The 12,041-nt window shown below is 44.3% G+C and overlaps 1 protein-coding gene across 1 annotated transcript; it reads left to right on the top strand.

Moving 5' to 3' along the window:
- Nucleotides 1–141: 141 nt before the first annotated feature.
- Nucleotides 142–6,888, top strand: LOC124090320 (acyl-coenzyme A thioesterase 1). Its single transcript, XM_046440928.2, has 3 exons — nucleotides 142–700; nucleotides 3,448–3,650; nucleotides 5,499–6,888. Exons 1-3 carry the CDS (start codon nucleotides 244–246, stop codon nucleotides 6,096–6,098), a joined length of 1,260 nt encoding a protein of 419 aa, XP_046296884.1. The 5' UTR covers nucleotides 142–243; the 3' UTR covers nucleotides 6,099–6,888.
- The last annotated feature ends 5,153 nt before the right edge of the window (nucleotides 6,889–12,041 follow it).

Below are 12,041 nucleotides of genomic sequence, written 5' to 3'. Positions count from 1 at the left end.
TCCTTCTACCCGTATTTCGACCTCACCACGCTGGAAAGCAGGATTAATCATTACTCTTAGCATTACTTATCGCCATCCAGGGCAACTCCTGTACCCTACAAACACTAGGGGGCCCCGCACAGCGGATTGCAACCAATAGAATATGCGAAGGGTTCAGTGGCGACTTCCTTTCCGCGACGCCTAGAGAGGCCAGGCCGGGGTCAGGAGTCCTCCCAGCCGTCCTTCCCTTTCTCCCGGGTGAGGATGGCTGCGACACTGATCCTGGAGCCCGCGGGCCGCTGCTGCTGGGACGAGCCGCTGCACATCGCTGTGCAAGGCCTGGCCCCCGAGCAGCCGGTCACGCTGCGCGCGTCCCTGCGCGATGAGAAGGGCGCGCTCTTCCAGGCCCACGCGCGCTACCGCGCGGACGCGGAGGGCGAGCTGGACCTGGAGCGCGCGCCCGCGCTGGGCGGCAGCTTCGCGGGCCTGGAGCCCATGGGGCTGATCTGGGCCATGGAGCCTGATAAGCCGTTTTGGCGACTAGTGAAATGGGACGTGCAGACGCCCTTCGTGGTGGACCTGGAGGTGCTGGACGGCCACGAGCCCGACGCTGGGCGGCTGCTGGCCCGGGAGCTGCACGAGCGCCACTTCCTGCCGCCCGGGGTGCGGCGGGTGCCGGTGCACGAGGGCAGGGTGCGGGCCACGCTCTTCCTACCACCAGGTGAGCAACCTCTGTCACTGTTACCCGCTGCCTATGCTGCTTCATAGGTGCAGTGCCTGGACCTTCTCCCTTTCTCCAACCAAAGGCTCCTAGCGGCCCTTACAGTCAGTGGTCTCTGGGAAACTGCAGATCTTTCAGATTATGGCTGGATTAATGTCCTAGTCCCAGAGTCAACAGCAGGAGCAATATTGGAAGTTACTTAGAAAAGGCTTAGAAAAGGTCCAAGCCCTGATGAAATAGAATTTCAATAGTTAAAAGATACGCTCCCCCACTGTGGTTTGTGAGCACATTCAGGTATTGTGACAAGCTGCTCTCCTGTGGTTATTCAAGCAGAGTGCAACAGCAGCAGCCCAGCAGCATCACTGGGGAACTTGTTGGAACTTAACAAGTTCAGGAGGATAATGAATAACACTTGCCTACTCAGGAATTAAGTCTAATTGTTACACTCTAGTGATTAAGATGTGGTGATATAAGAATGGACTAATAAGTTATAGGATAGAATAGACATTTCTTAAATTGATACATACATATACGAAAATATGGAGATTGATATAGTAGCATAAATTATTGGGAAATGGCAGTATTATTGAGATTTATTTAGATCCCTACCTCACATCATACACAAAAATGAATTCCAGATGGATCAAAGATCTATATGAGAAAAACAAATGTAAAATGTGAGTATCCTATAACCCTATACAGGAAGGGTTTCTTACATAAACTCAGAAAGGACCAATAATAAAGGAAACTGAAAAACCTCGGTGAGACAAACAAGAAGATAAAGAGATAATTATGTGACAGAAGATGTTAAAATACATATAATAAGGGATCAGAATCAAGAATATAGTAAAGAAAACTTCTACAAACCAATAGAGTAAAACATAAGCTTCGTAGAAAAATAGGTCAAGGATATAACATTGAATTTAAAACATAAATAGGAAAAGAATGTCAATAAGCACATGAGAAAATTCTCAACAGAAATATCCTTTTTAAAGTACTGTGGAATACCATCTCATACCTTTCAATAAGGCAAACATTTTTAAATGATGGTCAAGTATTGGTGAAGATGTAGTAAAACAAGAACAGTCCATATTTCTGGTGAGACTGTGCAATAACACAACTTTGGAAAACAGCTTGGCAACTTTTAGCAAAAATTGAAATCTACATATTATATAAATAACCTAGGCATGAAAATTGAACATAGTCCTAGCTAAATGCAGCTGGAGTTTAGAGGATGTGTGTCACTGCAGTGCAAGTAATAATAAATTGCAACAACTTTAATGATCATCAAAAAAGGAAACAGATAAATTGTGCTATGATTATTAACATGTTATGCATGGTGCAGAGATTCCCCACCCTCAGTTTGGAAAGAAAGGCAATAATAATCTGAGTCTTTGTTAGTTATAATATTACTACAAAAATAAAGATCTGGAAACATGTGACAGCAGGTATAGATGAAATGTGGACTCAGTTTTTGATGGCAATCATGAAAATCATAAGCCTAGACCTAGAATGTATAAGCACTGCCTGAGATTTGGAGTTCTGTGATAGTAAAAGCAAAAGTGACTCCATTTTGTTTAGTAACTCCATTTTGTAAAACAACCATGCCAAATAGAAGGGTCATGACCAGGGCAAGATGTCCTTTTCCTTTTGCTATAGAAACTTTTAGGAACAAGAAACTACCTAATGGGGCATTGTTTCTAACTAGGGTAATGGGGCTCTGTTTCTGAAACTGGGGTGACTGGGCTAATTATGATTGGCTAAGCGTCCCTCCGCCTGACTGCACTCTCCCGCTTCTGTAACTTGGCTTGCTTGCATTGGCTAGACCCCCAAACATCCCTTTTGCAGTTTTCAGGCTTATAAGGAGCGCCCTTTCAATTGATTGGGGCTGATAAGGGGAACAGTTTTATGTTCTGGTCAGTCGCCACCCGTGCTTCAATAAAGGCTTGATTCAATTATTCGTGAGTAGTCTGCAAGTCAGTTTATGAAACCCAGGGATGAAGCTTTAACTATAACAGTTCGTTTCCAAATGTTTCCAAGATGACCAATGGTACCTTCTGACGTCACAACTCATTTTTTTTTTAATTTGTATTGAGGATTGAATACAGGGGTGCTCCTGAGCCACAGCTACAGCTATTTTTATTTTTTATTTTTAGTCAGGGTCTTGCTAAGCTGCTGAGGCTGAGCTCATACTTCTGATCTTGCACCAGTCTCTCGAGTCGCTGGGATTACAGATGTGTGCCACCTCAACCAGCTTAGTCATCACAATTCCTGGAAATTCAAATCAATTCAAATTTAGAATCACAAGCATCAAAAACAAACTCTGGGTTACCTAAATAGGAAAGGAATTTATTGTAAAGCCATTGGTTAAGAACAAAGTTGACAAGAACACTGGGGATCAGGATCAGAAAACTGAGAGAATCCAAGGGAGATTCTACCACCCAAACAAACCACGACAGGCCATCACTGAAGCTGGATGCTTGTGGCTCCTGTGGACTCAATGGCAACACTGCTGACCTGAGTGAATACTAACCTGTGTTAACTCTATCACTCATGGGAATGAGACCGGGTCACAAGGGAGGTTGGGTCTCATGCTTGCCTTTTGCAGTACAAGGTAGAGCCAGGGAAACAGGATAGGAGGCTTCAGTGCTCAGCACTCCCCAGCCTGCCCCTCTCCCCACAACAAATAAATGAGAGTCCCCTCCAAGTTGTTTGAGGACTAGATCTATGCTCTGTTTCTTTCCAAGGACCTGGGCCTTTTCCTGGGATCATCGACCTGTTTGGACTTGGAGGTGGCCTTCTGGATTACCGAGCTAGTCTGTTGGCTGGCAAGGGTTTTGCTGTGATGGCTCTGGCTTATTATAACTATGATGACCTTCCCCAGAGCGCAGACATCTTTCACCTGGAGTACTTTGAAGAAGCCGTAAACTATCTACTTCATCACCCCCAGGTTGACTGATCTTTTAGTTTTTTGATTCCTAAATACTTGCCCCAGACAGGGTCAGATTTTCAACCCTGTGACCTGAGAGATTTACTCTATGACAAAATTAAATATTCAGCTTCTTACAAATTTACAAAGAAAAGTAAATATCTTTTTTTAAAAAAACTTTTTTTTTTGAGTTGTAGACGGACACAATACCTTTCTTTTATTTATTTATTTTATGTGGTGCTAAGGATCAAACCTAGTGCTAGGCAAGTACTCTACCAATGAGCTACAACCCCAGCCTAAGAAAAGTAAATTTCTGAGCTAGGACTACCCCACAGGGCATAGAATAAATAGGGAAACCGTATGTTTGAATTCCAGGTAGGGGGACCTAGCATCCCAGTATGTCCAGTACAGTGGGTTTCCTGGGACATAGACCATGAGTGCTAGGACCAGGATAGCATCAGGCTCACCAGGAGGGTTGGTCACCTCAGAAGTGTCACTGTTTTGTGGCTCTGTGAATCTGTGTCCAACCTCCAGGTATGTTACAAAGAGTTAAATGATCACACTGGTGGAGCCCTTGAAATGGGCAGGTACTCATTCCCATGGCAAAGGATCTGGGCACAGTGGGTACAGAGTGAGGAAGATCAGGTTCACGTCCACATGAGCTTAGAATATAATGTGGGAACAGGGGAGAGAGGGCTAGGAAACAAGGAAACTTAAAATTCCAAGTGCTAACAAGGACACTAATGGGGCACTGATTAAAAAAGAAAAAAGTGGGGCTGGGGTTGTGGCTCAGTGGTAGAGCGCTCGCCTAGCATGCAAGAGGCATTGGGTTCAATCCTCAGCACCACATAAAAATAAAATAAAGACATTGTGCCCACCTAAAAGTAAAAAAAAATATATATATATATTTAAAGTGGAGTGGATGGGACTAGATAGAGCTCAGGAAGAGCCTCAATTAGCAAAGATTTAAATGCTGACTATTAGTATTATTGGTGGTGGTAGTGTTGTCAATTGTCAGGAGATAATTCTAGTGATTTTTAAAACATTTTGTTACCTGCTACCATTTACGTGTTGGAAACAAAATACATACAGAACAAAATTAATTATGATTAGTGTCAGATCAATGTACGTAGACTGATACTTTAGGTTTGGGTTTTTCATACATACTTGATTATGATTTCATACACATACATATACTATTTGCCTGCTAGGTAATTAATTCCAATATTCTCTAAAGAAATAACTATTGGGCTGGGGTTGTGGCTTAGCGGTAGAGCGCTTGCCTAGCATGCAAGGCACTGGGTTCAATCCTCAACACCACATAAAAAAACTAAATAAACTAAATAAAGGTATTGTGTCCATTTTTATCTAAAAATATTTTAAAATAAAGAAATAACTGTTAATTTCATGAAGAATTTTTTTCTTTGAAGCCCAGGCCTTTTCTTCCCCAGTACTTTCATGGGCATCCTAGAGCCTTACTTACAAATGGAATGTTACTTAGGTTCACCTTAAATTTCTTTGGACTACCATGAACTTCCATGAGTGCAGGGCCCACTGAAGTATAAAGGCACCACACACTACATAGCAAGCAGTTTTGGGATTTGAAAGCTTCTTATTGATGAGCATCATGCTCAGAGCTTTACATGTGGTTTCTCATTTGAACTTCACATGGATTTTGTGGTATAGGGTTGAGCCTTATTTTACTGTTAAGGAAACTGAGCTTAACAGAGGCTGAAGAGTGTTTCCAAAGCTATGATATTGATAGAGCCCAGGTGCAGGCTCACGTCCACCTAACTTCTAGGTGGGCACTACTCACCCTACCACACTGTTCACAGTCTCATTCTCCTTATTCTTCTGTCCCATTTTCAGGTAAAGGGTCCAGGGATTGGGCTGCTTGGGAATTCCATAGGAGGAGAACTCTGCCTTGCCATATCCTCTTTCCTGAAGGGCATCACGGCTGCAGTCATAATCAATGGCTCTGTGGCCGTTGTTGGGGCAAGCATACACTACAAGGACGAGACGCTGCCCCCTGTGGGTATCATGAGAGATCGAATCAAGGTGACCAAAGATGGCATCAAGGACGTTGTGGAAGCCCTGAAAAGTCCTTTGGAAGACCAGAAGAGCTTTATTCCCGTGGAGAAGTCTGACACCACCTTCCTGTTCCTTGTGGGTCAGGATGACCACAACTGGAAGAGCGAGTTCTATGCTAATGAGGCCTCTAAACGCTTGCAGGCCCATGGGAAGGAGAAGCCCCAGATCATCTGTTACCCAGAAGCAGGACACTACATTGAGCCCCCTTACTGGCCCTTATGCAGGGCTGCCCTGCATATCTTGGCAGGTGGTCCTATTGTTTATGGAGGGGAGCCCAGGGCTCATGCCATGGCCCAGCTGGATGCATGGAAGAGACTCCAGACTTTCTTTCACAAACATTTGGATGGTGTTGAGGTGACCATCCCGGCAAAACTGTAATTTTTATTTGCTCTCTCCTGAGAATAGTTGCCACAGTTTGTGTGTCTGGATCCTGTTTCCTTTTTAATAAGTACTTACGGTTTTTTCCAAAAACACGTTTTTATCAACTGTATCGCTTATCATTTTGGGATTGGAGTCACTCTGCAGAAAACAGGAAACATAAGAGGTAGAAAAAGCTTCCTTCTCACTCTTGCACACCATGCAACTGACAAGGCTTTAGCTCTGAAAACAAAAATGAGTAACACTGATGAATAGTGCTTGTGCATAGTTGAGAGTTCAACAGTTGTTTGCTAAATGACTGATTAATAAGTAAATGATTGGCTACCATGTAAGAAAAGCATATGCAGTGCCCTTCTTGTCTGTGGGTTCTGCGTTGTAGTTTCAACCAACTGCCAATCAAAAATATTTTAGAAAAAAATTGTGACTGTACTGAATGTATACAGATGATTTTAATGTTAGTTTTGATAAACAAAATAGTTTAGTAATTACTGACACAGGATTTACATTTTATTAGGTGTTACAAGTACTCTAGAGGTAATTTAAAAATACACAGGCAGATATGTGTAGGTTATATGCAAATACTACATTATTTTATATAAGGGACTTGAGCCTCTGAAGATTTTGGTACCTGTAGGCATCCTACCCAATCTCCCACAGATACCAATGGATGACTATAATACCAGAAAGGTTATAATGTCCCCTTTGAGTTTCTTCTTTTAGAATGGAAGCAACACCTTAGCCATAAACTATTAGTTGGATATAAACTTAATAAAAATTTCCAAATCAACTATATTTTTGTTCTGTGGTATTTTCTCTTTGGATGAATATGGATTCCCCTAACAAAAAAAATTCTGTTAGATTCATGTTTACCTATATAAACACTCATGATTTTGTTGTTTCAAAAGCCAGCAAAACATTTTTTAGATGAATTACCTAAGTTATTTGTGTCAGATCAGTCGGGAGAGGCTTTATTGAGATATCACTCCCAGGTGGAACTCGATGAGACCCACAGAGGGGACAGGGGAAGGGTCTGAGGAGAAACCGCGCGGAAGCTCGACCGGACTGGACTTTTAGGGGCTTACAGCAGGAAGGGAAGGGCTTGGGACAGGAAAAGGTGTTTCTAGGGTCCCTTGCCCCCTTGGAGTTGGTCAGGGGAGTTGGCTGAACTCCAGGATTGACCAGGGGGGTCCTGTTGATTGACAGGCGTTAGTCAGGAGATCTGGCTGATTGACAGGCGTTTCTGCCGGCATCTGATTGATGTTCTTTTTTGGCGCGGGCTGCTTTGTTCTAAGTTGCCACTAAGTCGCCACCAAGTCGCCACCACTGACCTAACATTCCAGCCTTTTTGGTGATATAGGGCGGCGAATTTCGTCTGGCTACTTCCTGCTTGTTTAGGGGTGTCGTAGGGGGGGAAGTGGCTCGGATGTAGGTTCAGTGGGGAGGTATAGGGGTGTAGGACCTTCTGGTTGTAGGTTACTCTGGCAATTTCACTCACACGCTTTCCAGTGAACCTGAGGAGGCAGGGAGCAATCATTAGTAGAAGCCCTATTACTAAAATAGGAGTGAGAATGGGAGTCAGCCACGCAATGAGGGTTGAATTTAGTCAGCCTGGCCAGGGGTCATTTGATGGTTGCTGTTTAAGCCTTTCACCCAAACGACGGAGGGTGTCAACATTCTCTTTGACCAGTCCAGTTTCATTGATATAATAGCAGCATTCTTCTTTCAGGAACAGACAGGTTCCTCCTTTATTTGCTGTGAGGAGATCTAGAGCTCGACAGTTCTGCAATGAGACTCGGGCAAGAGATGTTATTTGCCTTTGTAGGGAAGTGAGAGAAGCGGCTGATGCCTCTACTGCTTCCCGAAGTTGTTGTTCAAGCTTTTGAGTAGCTGTTACTGCATAACCAAGTCCTCCTGCCCAGAGTCCAGAGGCAGCGAGGGAGGAGGCCAGGGAGAGTCCAACTACTACTGGTAGAAAGACAGCCCTTCTTGTCCTGGAAAGGGAGGTAGTAACAAGCCATGTTAACTCAGCCTCACTGTATAGAGTTAATTGGGGAACTAAGGTGGAAGGAACACAAAAAGCAAACAGCATGTTGAGGCTTAGATTTTTTGTTAGGGTACCATTGCACCAGAAAAATAACCCAGGTGGAGCAAAGGTTAAGGAAGAAATTCGAACAATCTGGTCACAGGGTGCAGAACCTGAGGAAGTGTAGCAGCAAGAGAAATCCCCTGATGAGTTACGAAAAAGAGGTACTTCCTCAAAGGCTGGAGAGGGAGGTCCTTGGGGTCTAGATGAGGTATTGAGTGGAAAATCAATGGGAATTGCAATCAATGGAGTACGATCCAAACCTGTGCAGAGGAAACAGTCGGAAATGTTATTCACTTTGGTGTAATTGAGAAGCTGAAGGCCCTGACGTATTAGGGCCATCCATGAGAAAGGGTCAGCTTTAGGATGGGCAACTGCATCCAGCTGGTGTTGGAGTTCTTTCTCCTGCTCCTGGATGGTTATGTGAATTTGAGGGAGCACTTGTATATAAGTTCTCCATATTCTGATGAGGCTGAGGGGTGTTTGGCAAAACCCCATGAATAAAATTTACCATCAACACCAGAAGCCCATTTTGGGTTCCATGGGTCCCAAATAGTCAATTTGGTGTATGCTCGATTCTCATAGCAAGGCTTATCTAGAAAGCGTTTTTTTGCATGAATTATAAGGGTACCCGCCATAGATGTCAGGCCAGTGCTTACAAGATTCCTCAGTTTGGTCTGATATGAAGCATAGCATTGCTGAACATAAGTGGGACGAGATGGCCTGGTTGAATCCAGTAACATTAAGGGTGATGGCCCAATTACAGCCAGTGAAAGGGCAATCGCCTTGATCCACAAACTGAGAGCGGGTGGTGCCATCCTGTTGCCATGTCGCTTGGATGTAGAAGCACCATCTGTGGGTTGGGATAGAAGCTTGAGAGAAATTAATGATTAGTAAAAGGAGAGGGTTGGCAAGAAACCTTGAGTTTGGTGGGCCCCAGCATGGAAGTATGGGGTCGTTGGGGGATGTGGTGCCTCCAAGTAATGTTGAGGCCTTTGGAGACTAGTTGAACAACCTGAGAAGTGAAGGCTGGACCGTTGTCTGACTGAATGAAGACAGGAAGTCCAAATCTGGAAATGATCTGCTCAATGAGGATGGAGGCGACGGTGTCAGCAGTTTCCCTGGATGTAGGGAAGGCTTCTATCCAACTGTAAGAGAGTGCTATCCCCAAGTCACAAACAGCTAAATCCTGTGTCAAGGCCTGACCAAAGAGGTAGGGACTGTCCCTGAAGCCTTGGGGTATAGTTGGAGGGTGGCTCCTAGTAATTGGAGAACATCTCTGCCTAGGAGAGGAACTGGACAGGACGGAATGACCAAAAAAGAGTGAGTGAATGGGTATCCCTCCAGGGCACAGGCCAGCTTTACAGTTCTGTTTGGGGGGGGGGGGAGGTTTGTCATTAATCCCCATAACTGAGACCTGGGAAGGAAACAGAGGCCTAGAATGGGCAGGCAAGACAGAATAGGTAGCCCCTGTGTCCACAAGGAAGGTTATGGACTTACCCGCTGCCTGGAGCATTACCTTGGGCTCGGCGAGGATGATGGAGGTCTTCGAATCTGATCTTCTTCAGTCTTCTGTGAACCCCAAAAGTTCAGGAGAAGGGACTGCCTGACTGGTCATACCCCTGCGTAGAGGCGCCGAGGAAGGGCCAGCCAGGGGCAGTCAATCTTCCAATGTCCTGTCTGCTTACAGGTGGGGCATGGCCTGGGAGTAAGCCATGAGTCTGGGCATTGGTGAGCGCAGTGACCTTCACATCCACATTTGAGGCAAGCCTCTGGTGGAGAGGAATGCTGGTTCCCCTCTGAAACTTTTGCTGGAGACTTAGGCCTCAGGGCTGCTGCCAAGGCCTGGGTTTGGAGTGTTACCTTTTTCTGTAATTGAGCCTGCTTCAAAGGCCATTTTCACCAGATCTCAGATAGGGGTCTGAGGGCCCTCCTTAGCTCATTTGAGCTTTTTTCTAATATCATGGGTTGATTGAGTAATGAAATGAGTTGCTAACACTGTAGCCCCAGAGGGAGACTCAGGATCCAGCTTAGTATATTTGATGAGAGCCTCTGTAAGGCGGTTGAGAAATAAGGCTGGATTTTCATCAGGATTTTGGGTAATTTCCCTCAGTTTACCAAAGTTAACTACCTTATTAGAAACTGATTGCATGCCTGCTATAAGATATTGGACAATGCGAGCACAGTGACGGCGACCTTGTTGGCCATCTTGATAGTCCCAGTTAGGTTCGGTTAGGGGAACAGCTGCTTCACCTGTGAGGAGAGTCATATCTGTTAAATGAATTTGATCAGCATGATCTCGAGCAGCCTGCTGAATGTGGGCTCGCTCATCTGGGGTCATAGTAGAGGACAGAACAACATAGACATCGTGCCAGGTAAGATCATAAGTCTGGGAGAGATATCGGAATTCCTTAATATAAGCAGAAGAGTCAGCAGAAAAGGACCCAAGACGTTTTTCAATCTGGGAAAGATCTTGAAGCGAAAATGAGACATGCATTCGGAGTATCCCTTCAGCACCAGCTACTTCCCTGAGAAGAAAAAGGAACTGTGAGTTATCTGATAAGAGGGATCAGTGGGACTGTGTGGGCATTGACGGGAGAAGAGAGGGGTGAGTGGGTGGAGGTGATCATGGCTGTAGGAGAGGAGGAAGAGGAGAGGGGTGGAGGGGGAGAGGGAAGGGTGGTATATCAGTGGAAGAGGTGGGCGGAGAAATCAAGGTAGCAGGAGAGGAAGAAGAGAGTGGGGGAGGTGGAGGAGGAAGGGTATCAGTAGAAGAGGTGAGCAGAGTGGGGGAGGAGGAGGCTCCGAGGGATCTGGAGATCCCACCCACTGCAGCAAGGTGGGACCCATTCTGCCTGCCCTTGGGAACCAGGGCTGCTGGCAGAAAAAAAGGTGAAAGTAAACAAACAGATCTGTTAACCTTCTTTTTTGTTTACATATTAAAACAATCCTCAACAGTTGTTTACCCAATTTAAATTAAACCATATAAATCACGTGAAAAAAAAATATTTGGATCCATTTTATCATGAGCGCTCATCATATATGATATATGGACATACGTACATTCAAACATATAACACAAAACACAAGTGTGCACACATAATATAATACATACAACACATAACATTATAGTAAAGGCCTTATAACTTTTTATAGGTGAAATCTCCATTGCAATGTTTAAAAACTCTATAGTCAAAAAATAGAACTGATCAGCAAAACATTAACCTAGGTCTGTATGAGCTCAAAAAACAAAATAGAACTTCATGATATGGCAAAGGGCAATAATAAAATAGATATTGAAAAAAGCATCCTGGTTCTGTTGCAGATGTAAGAATAGCCAAACTGGAGTTTTGGATATCAGTTGTTATGGATTTGAGCCAAATCATCTTCTTTTTGGTCTGTAGAAATCGCTTTAGTTAATCTTTCTGGAATCCAAATCGGCTGCTGTTCTCCCTGTGGAAACACATAAATAGACCCCCGACTCCAGACAATCACTGGGTCAGGACCTTGGTTAATCTCTCTGGAATCCAAATCGGCTGCTGTTCTCCCTGTGGAAACACACAAACAGACCCTCGACTCCAGACAATTACTGGGTCAGGACCTTTCCATTGTCCTGTTAGAATATCCTTCCAAAGTACCTTGGGCTTATGTACATTTTTTGGACACATATGCCTTTCCGCAGCACTAAGTCCTGATGAATCCAAATTTAAAAAGTTTAGAGTAAAAAGGGTTATTTTATCTTTGGGGAATATATACCCCTTCCCAATTCCTTCTTTTTGCTTTAATAAGTACATTTTAATAGTTTGATGAGCTCTTTCAACTATGCCTTGTCCCTGTGGATTGTATGGGATTCCTGTTAT

This window comes from Marmota monax, unplaced genomic scaffold (assembly GCF_021218885.2).
Source record: "Marmota monax isolate L192 unplaced genomic scaffold, Marmota_monax_Labrador192_F-V1.1 WCK01_AAM20220418_F8-fsc00017, whole genome shotgun sequence".
NCBI lineage: Eukaryota > Metazoa > Chordata > Mammalia > Rodentia > Sciuridae > Marmota > Marmota monax.
The sequence above is the reverse complement of the archived record's forward strand: the minus strand, read 5'-3'. Positions and strand labels throughout refer to the sequence as shown.

What these genes read in the sequence shown, in the direction of transcription:
- LOC124090320 (XM_046440928.2), top strand. Translation starts at nt 244, where the DNA reads ATGGCTGCGACACTGATCCTGGAGCCCGCGGGCCGCTGCTGCTGGGAC. An exon ending in CACGCTCTTCCTACCACCAG is followed by an intron (nt 701 to 3,447) that starts GTGAGCAACCTC and finishes TTTCTTTCCAAG; the next exon opens with GACCTGGGCCTTTTCCTGGG. An exon ending in ATCTACTTCATCACCCCCAG is followed by an intron (nt 3,651 to 5,498) that starts GTTGACTGATCT and finishes TCCCATTTTCAG; the next exon opens with GTAAAGGGTCCAGGGATTGG.